The 17,235-nt window shown below is 36.7% G+C and overlaps 1 protein-coding gene across 2 annotated transcripts in view; it reads right to left on the bottom strand.

Annotated features, from left to right (window-relative positions):
• Positions 1-17,235, bottom strand: part of PLA2G4A (phospholipase A2 group IVA) — a 123,912-nt gene that overhangs the window by 38,341 nt on the left and 68,336 nt on the right. For both annotated transcript variants that reach the window (XM_084865519.1, XM_084865520.1), the window contains 4 exons: positions 16,364-16,401; positions 12,891-13,032; positions 4,393-4,529; positions 627-849 (listed from right to left, as the gene is read on the bottom strand). In XM_084865519.1, the coding sequence (XP_084721645.1) occupies positions 627-849; positions 4,393-4,529; positions 12,891-13,032; positions 16,364-16,401 (540 nt within the window). The remainder of the gene's footprint in view (positions 1-626; positions 850-4,392; positions 4,530-12,890; positions 13,033-16,363; positions 16,402-17,235) is intronic.

Below are 17,235 nucleotides of genomic sequence, written 5' to 3'. Positions count from 1 at the left end.
CATGAATAAACAAACAAACAAAAGGTAATCTCTACGAAAGTAATTCCCTTCATTCTAAAAACAATCAAATCTCAAGGGACTATGCCTACTTTTGAAGTGGAGAAAGATTTAGCAGCTGTGGAGCCCAGAAACAAATTAGCCCCAGATTCCCTGGCACGGATTCTGTCTCCTCTGCTTTATCTTCTAATGAAATATCACACTGTGGTCATCTGTTAAATCAGTTTGTTCCGCATAATTCATTCTGTTTTCTGACTCTGTCCAGACAACCTCCATTTTTCCTCTACCGCTAAAATATTTCTTGCATTCTTCTCCTCGGCTAAAAAGCTTGCCATTTTGAGGCAGGGCCAGTTAAGAGTTAAAAGGTATACTTTTCTTTCCAAAGAAAAATAATACAAAATACTCCCCTACATCAAAACCGATATACAAAGTGAATCAGTGAGCTCTAGTTTGAAATGTAGAGGAGTTATATCTGGCAGGAACTATGTGCTCTCGGTACACAGTGTTGATATAAGGTAAGTTGGATCTAGTGACTTTTACAAATTATGTCATATTTTAGTTTTACTTAAAACATTATGATAAACATAGTCTGTTGCACTCGAAGGACTGTAGACTGAGCTACGGCTTACGTTGTGAATCAGTGTCTCTCCTATTAACATCCCAAAGATATCGGCGAAGGTGACGGGCTGCCCAGACCTTTTCTTCTTCCACAAAGACTCAACATATCTTTTAACTTTTTGTGGTGTGAGGAGTAAAAGGGGGTTGTGGCTAACGTTTTTCATTAGCTCTTCATTAATCTCTTCCGGCCCTTTCTCCGGGAAATCTGGGTGAGAATATAAGGTTGACATGTACCTGTGAAGAAAACAAAAGATAATTCATAAAGCGGAAGGGCATTACATGATCTCCAAAGAAAGCAGCCATTCTCCGGCATACGAAAAACAAAGGGCGGTAGAGTGGGTTAACTTAATTAGCTGTATTTGATCACATTGACCCATTTAAGGGAAGAATGAATAAATCAGAAAGAAGCTGGTCTTTGATGGAAGCCAAGTAGAGGTCTTAGGAAACACTGGATTTCCCATGCATAGTCCAGAGGGGAGGATTCCCTACTGGCCTACTGGCCACTGTCTGGTCTTTAGGAATGGGCATCCCCAGCAGACTACCAGAGACTGATGACACAACACACTGGAGTCATGAAAATTAATTGACTTTGTCTGGATATAATAAATACTACTAGTCAACCAATTTGGTGATTTGACTTTCAATGATGCTGTACGATTACTGTGAATGTCTAAGGCTGACAAATGTGGTTTTTAATCATCCACTGGCCAACTAGGCAGAATCCCAAGACTCGCCAGTGGTAGGTCCCAGAATTTCTGAGGATACAAATCTGATGATTTGCTTTCTTGTGAAGATTCTTGGCCACCAGCCAGAGGAACTCCTGAAATATTCATCAGTTTAATGGGTTGGGCCTCACTCTCTATAGATACAGAGCTGATCTCATTTCTCTCCATATCCAACAGCCTCTTACGATGCTACATATGAATAGCTGTACTGAGTTGAGGAAGAGAACACAGGATTACTGTCCTGATTCTCTTAATTCACTCATGTTGGTTCTCCTGGTTGGCTAATAAATATTTAATGAATAACAAGTATCACCCAAAAACAATTTCAGAAATAATTATCCTAAAGGCAGTAGCAGCGATAAGGGGAGCTTTTGTTCTACATAAAATTCTCTTTTGTGATCGCAGAAAACTTATTGGGAGGTCCAGGTCTTCTCCAGACACTTCCGTATTACTTCATTCTCCTGCCAAGTCATGGTCCTGGATCAGCCAATATAAACTTACACAACACAGAACGTAATTTGTTTTATTAAATCTTTCCGAATTCCTTCCTTTGAACTTTTTACCTCTTCACCCGTAATTTTCAAGAGAGAATGGTTACCATGAGTCATCTGGACCACCTCTTCCACCTCTTCTTCCGTCCAAGGAAGTGTCTTTTCTCTCCAGGGTTAACAGCTTTTGTGCTTTCTATCTCATCCTGTCCTGTCTTCACCTGAATCTTTTTCTATTCATGATCCATCTATCTATCTTTTTAAATATATTTTTATTGACTTCAGAGAGGAAGGAAGAGGGAGAGAGATAGAAACATCAATGATAAGAGAGGGTCATTGATTAGCTGCCTCCTGCATGTCCCCTACTGAGGATCGGGCCCACAATCCGGGAATGTGCCCTTGACCAGAATCAAACCCAGGACCCTTCGGTTTACAGGCTAAAGAGTAATAAAAACTTCAAAAGGCAACTATAGTTGGAAATTAGGTGGTCTCTGCATGAAAATCGATTAGTAAGGATTTAAGGAGTGAATAGCTTTTCAGGAAATAGAATAAATAAGACAAGGCTAACAATGAGGAAATTAGACATTGATAGAGTAGAAGTTTATATATTCATATACAACTACTAGAGGCCCGACCTTGAAGCCACCCCAGCTTCACCCGGAAGGTCATCCGGAAGGTCGTTCAGCTGTCTGGTCTAATTAGCATATCATGCTTTTATTATCATAGATGTGGCCTGTAATGTTTAAATGATCGACCTGTAGTTTTTGAAGTTCTCTTCATGACATTTTGTAGGACTTGTTTTCAGAACTCTGACAGGAGAATATAAGAGGTTACCCCAAATCTACAACCAAAGCAATTGCTGAAGCTCCAATTAAGCCCACACTTTTATAGTCTCAAATCAGCACTCAAGGCCTAGTCTTTCCTTATAAAAGGAGTTTAAGAAAGTAAGCTTCTTGCAATGTTTTAGTCAGTGATGGATCTCAGGGATCTAACAGATAGTGAACACGGAGAATGAATCCCCCAAGAGGAGTAACAAAATGCCTGAATAGGTGAATCAATCTAAGGGTCCAAGTTTTCCCATCACACACTCATTAAACAGGCAGGTGCCTGCTCTTTCCTTCAAGGAAAAGAATGATGGCCTCCATCCTTCTTTCAAAAAAGAGAAATTATTTTAAGGGAACATACCAAGAAAGTGGCAACCACTTTGGGTCTAGGTTTTTGCTTTTAAGCTAAAGAATCTGGTTCAAAATGTTTAAGAAACTATAGATTCTTCAAATGTGAACCTCTATGTAGACTAAACAGCTGTCAGGAGAAGGCTATGGTTTAGTTGAAAGATTCCTGGAATAGGGAATCAAAGCCTGGATTTATATTCTGGCTCTGTGAGTAATCCTGGACAAATCCTTTGGTTTCTGAGTCAAATCTTCTTCTTCTTCTTTTTATTTATTTATTTTTTTAAAATATATTTTATTGATTTTTTACAGAGAGAAAGGGAGAGGAACAGAGAGTCAGAAACATTGATGAGAGAGAAATATTGATCTGCCTCCTGCACACCTCCTACTGGGGATGTGCCCGCAACCAAGGTACATGCCCTTGACCAGAGTTGAACCTGGGAACCTTCAGTCCACAGGCCAAAGCTCTATCCACTGAGCCAAACCAGTCAGGGCTGAGTCAAATTTTCTTGAAAAAAAAATGATAGAAAGCTAATATCCATGTCACAGACTGAGAAGGCACTGACATTTTAAAATGCTAGACATATATAACACAGTATTATGACAGATAGGCTTTCCTATGGGTGAGTGACTAAACAGCCTTATAAGTCAAAGTCAGACATTTGTAATAAAGTGACACCTTTATTTGAGACGTCTAAGCAAGGACTAATGTTTGATGTTCAATGTGCTTATGTGAGGTAGGCAAACCAAAATGTGTATACTCTCTTCTTTGAAAATGTTCCTATATTTAGAAAAGGTAAATCTACAGTGTACAAATGTTGTATATATACATAAATGTGTCTTCATTCTCTATCCAAGTTTAACTGAGCTCAAATATATTTAAAGGATTGATTTCATAATTAAATACAAATCAGTGAAATTTTTTTAATTTCTGCAGTCTAAAGTTGTTTTCCTTCTTCTGTATATAAAGGTTTCATTCTATTTGCCCTAAAGAAGAATATGAATACCTAGTGAATCATGTAGACTTAGACATAATCACTGAAAGATTGCAATTCAGCAAGTTATAGAAAAATTGAATGAATTATGGGTGGAGTATGTTATGCCACTTCTGTGCTATTTATATTAATTACTACAATTAATACATTTTAAAATTTTGTTTCACTACATTTTATGCTACACACAGGCTTAAAGGGAATGGATTTATGACAAGAGTCCATCATGAGGCATGAACTTAAAAACATATTTAAGGCATATATTATTGCATCAAGCTAGAACATTTTAATAATTCAAAGTTAATGTCTACTTATCTAAAACTCACTTTTCTCTCTAATGTTTCAGGTAGATAAATGCTAAACATTTAGGATGATAAAACGAAGATTTAAAATGTATACTAACCACGTGGAGCCAGAAAGACCAGCAATGTAGGTAGCGCAATCTAAAATTCCAGATTCATACAGTGCCTTCATCACCCCGGAGAATCCCACCATGGCTCGGAAACCGCCCCCTGAGCCCAGGATGGCCACCACAGGCACCTGGAATGACAAAACACAGGTCATTTGCCAAGTACTTTACAAAATTTATTTTGGTTTAATTTCCATTTTTATGTTATATGTTCCATGTTTGGCAATAAAGAATTAAGATCACTTACACCATGACAATGCCTAATGTTTAAAAATAAAATAATATTTCATATAAGAGAATCAAGAATTAATGTATATTAGAAAGCAGGTATTATCAGAATGACCAACCAGTTCATTTGATAACGATGACAATCCTCGGCCCTTGGCAGTTTTTGGTTTGCTTTTGAGTGCAGGTTTTTCATTTGACCCCCTCATAAATCCCATATGGTGAGCAAAAAAGGATTTGCTCCTTTTACAGATAGAAATTCTGAAAGGATATTACTTGTCTATTATCTACTAGCTGGTAATCTGTAATGAGGTACCTGGCCTTCCTGGCTGGGAATTCTTATTGCTCCTTTATGCTGACTCATTTCAAAATATATGCTATTATTCAAGCCCAAAAAACAGAATTTAATCAATTTAACAAGACCTACAAAATGTATTGCTTTATTCTTGAATTCATTCAATAAGTCTGAGTAAGTGGTCTCTATGTTTTATGGGAGGAATAGGAGAATGTAGTTTATTTGAGATAGAAATATAAAATTATGACAATAAGAATAGGGATAGATGATACTCATAACCTCTTACTCTCACACAGGAACTGTTCTTCGCGCTTTACAGAAATTGACTCATTTATCTTTAAAAAAAAACCCCTATGATGTTTCCATATTATAGATGAGGAATCTAAGGCACTTGGAACTAAGACCCTGAATACTTGTTCAGGGTCAGCAACCAATTAAGTAGCAGAGTCAGGAGTCAAACCCCAGGCTCCTGCATCCAGGCGTTTGCCAGTGTGCATAGCACACAGGCTAGGAATGTGTGAGGTCTAGAAGGTATGGTCAGTTGCAATCAGAGGAATTAGAGTGGAGGAGAAGCTTCACAGACAAAGGGGAAACCTGAGCTTAACTTTTTAAATATATATATTTTATTGATTTTTTACAGAGAGGAAGAGAGAGGGATAGAGAACTAGAAACGTGAGAGAGAAACATAGATCAGCCACCTCCCATACACCTCCTACTGGGAATGTGCCCGAAAGCAAGGTACATGCGCTTGACAGAAATCGAACCTGGGACCTTTCAGTCCACAGGCCGACGCTCTAACCACTGAGAAAACCAGTTAGGATCTGAGCTTAACTTTTAATGCAATTACTCAACAGGGAGGGAGGTGGACAGGGAAGGAGAATGTTCTGGAAAGAAAAGCAACATGAACCAATGGAGGAGGGTTTTCGCCATAAAAATGGAGAAGCACAGGCTGCCGGTAACATGACTAAAGCACAGGAGTGTTTGAAGAGGAAGAGAATGTCATTTCTAGTTTGTGGTCCCAAACCACTACTGCTTAAGATAGCAGGTTATTTTTCTCTGCCCTAAGGCTCCAGTGCTCAAAGTGTGCACAGCTTTCAGGGGGGCCCGCAAAGTCAAACTGTCTTTATATATAAACACTAAGGTGTTATTTGCCTTTTTTCATTCTCATCATTCTCTCATGAGTGTGTGATGGAGCTTTCCAGAGACCACAGGGTGTGCTATGATGTGAATTCAAGAGCCCGGCAGTCTTCTGTTAAGTCAAACAATGCAGATACTTGTAAAAATTGCTCTTCTTGCCTTATTTTTGCTTTGGAGAATATTGTTATTTTCACAAAGTATGTTATTTATAGTAGCATGAAATTGACTTATTTAAAACGCATATTTTAATAAATGTTCTCAGTTGTAGTTTTTAATGCAGTAGATATTCATAGATTTAACCCATATAAACCCAATCTCTTAGAAGTGGTTGATTTTTTAAGTGTATCAAGAATATCTGAGACCAAAAAGTTTAACAACCACTGCCCTAGGGCATCAGGGACATGGTGAGTGCAGTCCAACATCTGGGGAAATCGGAGCCTGCTGAGGACAAGGCAGAGGGGAGACAGGAAGGAAATTGGAAAGAGGGAGCAGACTGGATGGAAATACCTACTGGACAGGCAGAGGCTGATGCAAAGGTAGGCTCACATTGCTGGGGAGAAAAGTGCATTTTCTTTGACACTGTTTTCCAATAATAACAATTATCAAGGAAAAATTATAGATGAAAGACAGCCATTAATGGAGCAAAAGATATCAGATCACGAAGCAACCCAAAGCTTTCAAAGAGACGAACACACAAGTTCCATGGTTGAAAGAGCAGAACTCGAACCGAGAGAGGATGCTGTGGCTCGAGTATCTAATTTGAGTGATATCAAAACAGTCATATTGCTATTAGATTTTATTGTCTACATTAGTAACAAAAATCTAATTTTCAAAAGAAACATACAAATCACTAAGTGCCTGTGCATAGATAAGCTCAAGTACTTTTAACAGTTCTATTTTATCTCTAATAATCCCATTTTTTAAAATCTTCTTCTGGATGTGAATGGAATATAATGATCCCTTCTCCCCTCTACCCAGAAAGCGAAGCTTATAAACAGGTACATAGAATCAAAGGTACATTCACAAAAAGAGCCTTTAATATTTGGCGACCAGATTCAGTGTTAGGGACAAAAGAGGAAGGGGTGTAGTTAGGCTGTTGGGGTTTCTAGCTTTGCTCATAGCAGATGTTGCTGTCAGTACCCGGAGAAGGTACCAGGACACAAAAACCAGAATCAAAGGGAAATACTGCTGCTCTTAACCTCAGAAATGCAGAACACTCAGCACCAGTACGATGTGTTCCAAGCGCTTAGACCCTGACCATTGGGTGTGTATTCGCCAATGTGACAAATACAAGTATTTATAGAATCATTGTTTTAGAAGTAGAAGGACTAAAAAGATGACAAAACTCTTATTATGCAGAAGGAACTTGTAGAGGTGAGGTCTCATTGGAGAAAGGACAATGAATGGGCAGGATACCGAGTACCAACATCCTAATGTAGGCTCCTACTGAAAACAGTGGCCTCCAATGGGAAGACCCTCACCATCAAATTAGATGTGAATTATAGACCTAGTAACATTCTAAATTCTGTAACTCATACAGAATATAAAACTATGAAATTATAAATTTTATTATCTATATTTAAAAAAAAAAAGGGGGGGGGGGGAAATTAGCCTTACCAGGTATCTAGAAAATACTGTGTGTGGGACCCTTGCATGCTCTTTTACTCAATTTATTAAATTTAACCCTCACAGCCCTCAAAAGGAGACCTTATTATTTCCCCATTTTTCAGATGAGGAGGTCTTCAGTGCAGACAGCTAATAAGTGGCAGCCCCAGGATGCGAAGTGACACCATAATTCATGTTTTCATTTTCTCATTGCTCAGAAAAAAAAAAAAAAAATGAGTATTCTTTATTTACTAAAGAATAACGAGCAGTCTTTGTTTCGCTAAATTATGTTTCAGGTTCATCTATCACTTCTGGTGATCAGTACAACTTTATGCAATAAAACACAGCTATATTTATTTATTTATTTATTTTAATATATTTTATTGATTTTGTACAGAGAGGAAGGGAGAGAGATATAGTTAGAAACATTGATGAGAGAGAGTCATCAATCAGCTGCCTCTTGCACACCCCCTACTGGGGATATGCCCGCAACCAAGGTACATGCCCTTGACTGGAATCGAACCTGGGACCTTTCAGTCCCCAAGCCGACACTCTATCCATTGAGCCAAACCGGTTTTGGCAACACAGCTATATTTAAATGTTCCAATAATCATGGTCATTCTGATATAACTTTCAAAAAAAAAGGTAACTGGGAAGTTATAAGCTGCAGCTGTTAGTCTTGGCTCTGTATCTAAAAGAATCAACCAAGTAAAATGTTGTTGAGAGTTTTTAGGTTATATTTAGACCTAATAGCACAAGTATTTGTGCATAAATATTGCTCATACTTCTCTCACGTGACTACAAGAAATAAATGTTCATTTACTAAAAACCTTCTGGATTTGACTAAATTATTTTTATGCATGAGCTGACAGATATTATTAATTTCTGTCATTGCAAAAGAAAATTCTAAAGCGCTCAAAGAATTTTTTTTTAATTTCATAAATTTTTAAGGTCTGACAGTTATAGAAAGACTTTTGCCTCCTTGGCTCCTGTATTAGGATTCTCCAGAGAAAAAGAACTTGAAGAGAAAAAAAGAGAAAAGAGAGAGAGAGAGAGAGAGAGAGAGAGAGAGAGAGAGAGAGAGAGAGAGAGAGAGAGGAGGAGGAACTGGTTCATGTGATTATGCAGATTGACAAGTTCAAAGCTGCAGTATGGGCTAGTGGGTCCAGACCAGGATTATCAACAATGGAGAGATCAACCAAATCCATATAAGCCTAACCAGTGGTCATGGACAAGGGTGTGCGGCATGCGTGGGGAGGGGTTTGGGATGGGAATAGGGGGATTAGGACAATTATGTGATACTATAACCAATAAAGAAATTTAAAAAATAAAATAAAATAAACACGAATTAAAAAAACAAAAAACAAACAAACAATGGAGTTCTAGTTCAAACGCCAGCAGGCAGAGACACTGGTGTCAATAAAGTCCAAAGGCAGGCTCTAGGAATTCCCTCTTATTTGGGAGTTGGCCATTTTGTTCTATTTAGGCCTTCAGCTAGTTGGATTCACACCCACATTATAGACAGCAATCTGCTTACAGAAACATGACTTATGGCTGAGTAATATCCCACAAGTAGATGCACCACATCTATCTTGATCCATTTATCTATCAGTGGACACCTAGGCTGCTCCCATATCTTGGCCATTGTAAATAATGCTTCAACGAGTGTGCATTTTTTTCCAATTACGGTTTTCATTTTCTTCAGGAAAATGCCCATAGTCAAATTTCTTGGTTGTATGTGAGTTCTGTTTTGAATTTGGTGTGTGTGTGTGGGGGGGGGGGGGGGGACCACCATAGTACTATTTTCCATAGGTGGCTAAACCAGTTTATACTTCCACAGCAGCATGCTCCTCTAGACCGTCAGCAGTACAGAACAGAGAGCAAGGATCTTGGCAGGGAGCGAGGGCAGTGGGAGCTGAAGGCACCCTTGGCCAGGGAGTAACATAAAAATGGGGAAATGTTACTTGTGTTATGGGAATGGGTGTTGCTGAGTGTATCTAAAACGACTCTTTCTGCCAAGAGAAAAAAGTCTGGACTAAAACCAAACAACAAATGTCTTAATTTTAGGAATTGCTTCCAAAAACATGAATTATATATTTTTAAAGAATATCCCAGAATAAAGTATCAATATAATTACCTCATTTTTCTCACTGTAAAAAAAAAAAAAAAAAAAAAAACCACAAAAAAAACCCCCACAAAAAACACACAAAACACACAAAAAAAACAATTGTATGGATATTAGGCCAAATTTTATTTTCCCACGAAGACTCCTTTCCACAAAACAAGGAGTGCCGAGGGGTGCAAGAGCAACTTTTGAGAAGGACAACCTAAGAACAGGCCAACTCACATACATTTCTAACTAAACAGGTCAAACTGGACTCTTTACACCCAAACCTTCTCCTCCACCTGTATCTCCTCCTAAATCCTGATTCTAGGGTTCCTCAGTTTTGAGCCCCTGATACCTGTCTTTCTAACTAATTCATCCCATGCATGCAATGCCGTGCCGCTGCCTAAATGTGTACCCTGATAGGTGCTGGGAATATAAAGGCAAATGACAGACCCTGTCCTGGTCCTCATGCGATTTACATTCTAATGGAGAGAACAATCAGGAAATTAATAATGTGTACAAGTGATTTTTAAATAAATCAGGCTTGATCCTCAGTCTCTCTCTCTCTCTCTCTCTCTCTCTCTCTCAGTTAAGGAAGCAAATTCCACTAAAGCGGCTGCTCCAACTGCGGAGGAGCCACCCTGTCTCACTGCTTCACTAATAAACTCGCTCTCACTTTAAGGGACCCCAAAAGGAGAATTGCTGCCGAAGGGTTTGCTATAGGGAAAAAAAAAAAAAAAAAAAAATACTTCCCAGAAAGGCAGGAACTTCTGAGTAATATGCAGAGAAGGAAGTGTTCTCAAGGACTAAGTAACCTGAGACCATAATCAACCACAAGTGCCACCAGGGATCTGTATGGTGACAGCAAGACTGGATGGAAGAGAAGTCCAGTCCTTTTTTTAAAAAAATAGAAACTTCAGTGGAGGTTTCACTTCTCCTCCCAGCTTCCTTTTAGCAAAAATTCTCCATGAGTAACATTTTATCTCTGAGTCTGCTCCCATCACAGCCCTTCCAGCCCCAGCAGATTCCGTTCCCACCCCACCCCCACCCCCACCTGCAAACACATTCCAAGACCAGGGGTGGGACCCAGTGCCCATCTGGCTCCCTTACTCAGAATCCATGTCTCATTTCCAATGGTATTCACAAGATAATTTACAATTTAATTTACAATAATCTTGAATCCATCTGTGCGTGCATATATGGGAACATCTGTGTATATATATTTGCTTATGATTTTTATACAAATATTATTTTCTAAAAATCTATGTATATAAAAAGCTAGAGACCAAAACACTATAATGACCAGAATGCCTGGTCACTATGATGCCCACTGCAGCCAGTGAACCAGCCTGATCAGGGGGTAGGGCCAGCCAGCCAACCTTCTGTGGCCCTTCCCCCTAGCCGGCCCTGCCCCCAATGGGTCTCCACCACCCCAATTGGCCTGTAGCCCCTCCCCTGGCCGGCCCCACCCCTGATTGCCCCCCTACACCAATAGGGTATGGGGCCGGCCTGCCAACCTCCTGCAGCCCCTCCTCCCACCTGGCCCCACCCCAATCAGGGGCAGGTTTGGCCAGCAAACTGCCCCTGGCCCCTCTCTCCAGCCAGCTCTGCCCCTGATCAGCCCCCCACCCCATTTGGGGGTGGGGCTGGCTAGCCCCCCACCCACAGCCCCTCTCCACTGCTGGCTCTGCCCGCAATCAGCACCCCCAAACCCAATCGGGGGCAGGGCCTGCTGGCCAATGGCCTGTGGCCCCTCCCCACAGCTGGCCCAGCCCTGATCCAGGTCCCAATTGGGGCAGCCCTGCAGCCAACCTCATGCCAACTCCTCTCCCTGACAGGCCCGGCCCCAATCCATCTCCACTTGGGCAGGCAGGCCAGACTCCATCCATGCATGAATTTGTGCACTAGGTGTCTAGTAAATTAATAATCTTGAATCTCTCTCTGTGTGTACATGTATGGGAATATATGTATATATATTTACTTATGCTTTTTATGCAAATATTATATTTCTAAAGATAAATTATATTCATTTAAAATATTCAATTAACAGAAAGTTCAAAGAAATAAACAAAAAAATAGCTTATATACTACTAAGAAGGAATTTCATCATACCATTTGATGAAATTACAGGAATTTGTTTTTTATTTTTTATGGAGGTATAATTAATATATAACATTAGATTAGTTTCGGTTGTACAACATGATTCACTATTTGTATATATTGTGAACTGATCACCACAATAAGTCTAGTTAACATCCATCTCAAGGTAGTTAAAAACATTTTTCTTGTGATAAGGATTTTTAAGATCTAATCTCTGAGCAACTTTCAAATATGCAACAGAATACTATTAAATATAGTAGCATTTTTAATAGATTTCAGATAGAAAGATAAAACAATGAGTGAATGGATGTTTGGATAAATGAATGATAGATGGATGGATGGATGGATGGATGGATATAAAGATGAAGGGGTAGTAAATGAATAAATAGCCAAAAACTGGATTATTACTTTACTGGAATTTAAGGAAAGAAAAATAAGATAAAGTACAATTAAAGGATTGTATTTTCAGTATTTGTTCACAAAATATTGTAATTTTAAGATCTCTATAATTAGTATTATGAAAAACATTAAAATGTATAGACCATTATTTTGGATGTTATCTTTTAACTTTCTATGAAACACTAAGAATTTAGAACATTTCCTTTCATGTTCCCTATTCACATCTATCTATTTTTTTAATTGTATTATCATTAATAAGATTTGTAACATCTTCTTGTTCAGTAATGAAATTCCACAGTTGTTTAATGGTAATCTACATTAAAATTAATTCCATGATCTTTTTATACTTGAGACTAAACTTTCCCTACTAATGAAATGATCATCTTGTTCGCGTATAAGTATGCATATGCCTCTTTTAAAAGCAATATCTGATAAATATTTCCAAATATGGGCAGCATTTGTGATGACCTTCCTTAATGAGTTTCCATTTATGAAACACTTACCTTACCTTATCTCAAAAAGCTGCACACATTTTCCAAAATTTTTTCATATTTGGGAAAAATTGGAAAATACAAACAAAATTATTATTAAATTGCAGTAACATTTGAAAAATTCACAACTCACATCACGTGTAGAACACAAGCTTTCACTATTCTCCAGGCCCAGGAGTTTCTTCATGTTTTCCTTTACGTTTTCTTTCCGCTGGTATCTGAAAGCTTTCTCCTGATCACACAAAGCCATGCTAAATCGGAGGTCCGGGGATGAACTGTATGTAAAACAGAGAGTCATGAGCGTAGGTCCCCAGCCTTCTTACACATCATCCGGTCCCTCAGAGGTTCCCAGTAGCTACACTCAGAGAGGCTCACTGCTTCCCTCAAGCCATTTTCTATGAGGGGACCTGAAGCAGAGTATAAAATGATGACTATCTCCAAGCATGTTTCAAGGCAGGTTTTCAGAAAACAATAAGTATAAGATGTTTTATGAAAAGATAAACAAGCAACCAAACAGCTCCTGACCAACTGCATATTAGTGAGAATAATAACACTTTAGGGAAGCGCTTCTGAAAAGAAACCTGTGCAAGTAATGCTGCTATGAACATGAGAGTGGGTATATTCTTGCTGAGTGGAGTGGGGCAAAAGAGGTAGGGGAGGGGGACATCTGCAATACTGTCAAAAAAAGAAAAAAGAGGAAATAATAAAAAAGAAACTTCTAGATCAATCTGCCGCAGTAAGAAACCTTAAATTAAATTATATACCTTTCTAAAAAAAATATTGTGTCTTTACCATTAATAAAGGTAAGCTCTTCCCTTAAGAGAGTTAAATTTAAGGCTCATTTCTGTTAATTCAGTATATTTCTTCCTTGTAAACATAGAATAAGAGAAAAAATTGTAAGGACTCTGGGCTGCGTATTCAATAGTGACATTTGATCACTGCAAATATTTTAACTACAACTTCCCACAGAACAAATATAGGTAACTCATAAAAGAGTAAGTATGAGTAGTAATGATGACTAGAAGAATAAATATTCAATTACATTAGCAAAATTATAAAGTACAGTTATTATTCAATTAATAATTCAAAAATATTTAAAATATCTACTATTGGAAAAGGTAAAGTAATATTGTTATTCTCATGCATACATTTTGAAAATATAAATTTGCAAAAACACTTTTGAAAAGCAATGAGGCAATGAGCACCAAAAATAATTAAAATGTGTATTTCCTTTGACCTAGTAATTCTGTTTCTGGATATCAACCTTAAGGGAAGAAACTGAAAGGATCATTTAACTGTATTATCATATAATAAGGTTATTAAATTATACTATATCAAAACATTGAATTATACAAATTTTATTATTATGAAGATTATGTAGCAAGGTGGGGAAAATAAGATAGTAAATTTGCATTTAAAAAAATCAAGTCTTGGAGTAAACTCTTTTTTATTATTATTATTTATTATAATATGTGAAGTTGGGTATATTCTAATTACTTAAAGAAATAAAAATCTTACCTGCACAGTTGTCTCTGAATTCCCTCAATTTTTTTTCCCTTTTCACTCATCAGAAGTAACTACTATTTTAAATTTGCTCTTTATTTCAATGAATTTCTTTATATTTTGACAATATATATTTATGTCCCTAAGAGTCATTTTTCAGGTTTAATTTTTTTATATAAATGCTGCCAACTGTATGTCTACTGCAAATTATTTTTTTCATTGAACATTTTGTTTTTGAGATTTATCTCTGTTTATGTAGCTAGAACTAATTCAAATGTTTTTACAATTGTGGAATATTTTCAATATATAAATATTACATATCATGATTTGCTTATCCATGAACATTAATGTTGCTTTCAATTTATTTTTAACTATTACAAACAGTACCACTATGAACATGTAGTGTATATGTGGAAAAGTTTCCTATAACATATGATCTTTAGGAAAAAAAATACACCATCTTATGAAACCATAATAGATATAAAGTACTCCTTTCTTATTTTACAAATGAGTAAAAAAAGTGATTAGAAAATTTTCAACCATTAACATAATTAGCAGGTAATAGATTTAAATTCAGGACTTCTCATTCTTGGACTTATGCTTTTTGTAATGTAACAATGATAATCATCATCTTACACTTACAACCTTTTCTAACAACAAGAAGCATAATTTTTTTTTAAAAAAAATATATGAACAATGCAATGAACATAGATGTTTAGAAGGTATTAGAATAAAATATCGGGAAGAAAAAATTTTAAATTCTGAATAATTTTATAAATATGTTACTTTAGTTCCTTTATTTCTTTCTCTTAGGTATTATATTTAATTAGTTTGCTTTCTTTTAAAATTTTATTTTATATTTAATGGAAAATATCCTGTAGGAAATTGAATTTTTCTTTAAAGAAAACATTTCCATTTAAAAGCAAGATATAAGTTAACATATAAAAATAGGGTTTGATTAAAGTTTACTATGAATATATAATAAATTGCTTCTGGACACATATGTACATTACTTGTGATTTTTTTTCTGCTCTTTATAACTGGATTTTATAATGGTCCTAAATAAAACAGGGAGGACCATTTTCCAGGAAAAGAAACAGCATTACTTACATAGTCAAATAAAAATATTTCTAATCTCATGCCAAAATAAATCACTTTTAAGCAAGAGTCAATGTAATGCAAAATGATGCAACACAGGAACTTGAAATGTCCTTTGACACTTTCTCGCATAAACTGAGGGACTGTGGTAATTTATGCCAATGATTTACAAAGTCAATTTATTCCAGAGATTAAAATAAGAGAAAGAAATGTCTAAACTGAAAGCCAGGGCATCATTATCATACATTTGGCGAATCACTCATTTATGTGATGTTTGTATAAATAAAATTTGTACTAGTAACTTTGGTAAAACCCACTTCAACAGGAAAGTACAAAGAGGCGCGGAGGGAGGTGAGGTCTGAATCCTGCATTGGATCAGAAATCAGCTCATTCCCAAGACAGGCCTGACTCCCCTAAGAGTCACCCTTTGAAAATAAGTACATGACTTTCCAACTTTCATTTTTTAGAACCCACTTTGAAAGAGCAACATCCTTTCATGGAACTTGACCATTTTTAGTCCTGCCGATTACTATGACAAATTGGTCTCAATTTTCAGTTTTTTCTCTTTCTAGTTTCCCTGTGCACTTAGAAAACTGGCTTACGGAACTGTATTCACTTCTACTGGAATAGAAAAATAACTTTCTAAAAAGCCCTCATTTTTTACATCTATTACTTAATCAGCAAATGATGGAAAAATTAATCAAAGAATGTTAGATTTATTTTTAATGTTGTAACTATCAAAAAGGAGCTAAAGAAAAGCAAAGTACATTTAATGTATTTTGATAGTCAAAAAGCTGTTATAATTATTTCATATATTAAAAGTATAATTTTATTATGTTTTTAATCATTATTATTGAAAGTATTACATAAGCCCTTTTTTTCCTCCAATGGCCCCTTCTAGCCCATCCCTACCTCCAGACCCAGGCCTAAAAAGTATACTTTTAAACAAAATAAAACAATGGAGCTCTCACAATATCTTCAACTCAACAAAATTAATGTGCTTACCAAACTTCAAGGGACATTTCCAGAATCATTTCAGTGACCTGTAAGAGATTTATTAGGTTAGGTCATTAATAGATGTGTGTTACATATAATGCAAACGAAGGCAAAATAATTGTTCAGTGGCAGATTATTTTTAACCTAAACAAAAACCCCAAGAATAAGTGTCATAGCTCCATGAGGACCTTAAATGACAGGTGTATTTCAATATTTTTTTGCTGTTTTTTACAGTATAAATCTACTTGAAGTCATTTTAGCAAATGTAAGAATTGCCTTTGTATGGCTTTCTTCTTCACTCACAAAAATGAAGTAGTTCAGTTCTACAACCATTATTTCACAGAACATAAAACTTGTCTGAGCTCTAAAACATATAAAGATGTTCTATCTATTATTCAGGATAATTATTTTATAATATAAATATTATTCGGGCCTCAAAACCAGAGGCTGAAATGGCTGGAAGGTTAAAGAAAGCCTGGGTGTGCATTTGGGACATGTGTGGACTATAGCAAACAAGACAGAACACCTGCTCAGGGACCTAGGAACCAACCAACTGTGGTCAGGTCAAGAAACATCTCCAAATCAATGTGGGGCTCAGGTTTTTATTTTGCCAACACTGTGTAAGCCAAGACTATGAACTTATTGTATAAAAAGACCTTATCAACACTCTGCTTGCCATTAGTTATGAATAATGTCACCAGAAGAACTAAATGATAATGTACTTGAAAGGTTGTTACCCAACTGTGAGATGGTGCTATTTTTTAAACATTGATTTCTATAAGAATACAGTTAGAGTTAACCTATTCAATACCTTCAATAGAACAGAACTAGAATATGCCTCTTCAAACATGAAGGGGATATTTTCAGAACATAATACATTA

Source organism: Pipistrellus hanaki (assembly GCF_964339955.1).
Source record: "Pipistrellus hanaki genome assembly, chromosome: 18".
In the NCBI taxonomy this organism is placed as follows: Eukaryota; Metazoa; Chordata; class Mammalia; order Chiroptera; family Vespertilionidae; genus Pipistrellus; species Pipistrellus hanaki.
The sequence above is the reverse complement of the archived record's forward strand: the minus strand, read 5'-3'. Positions and strand labels throughout refer to the sequence as shown.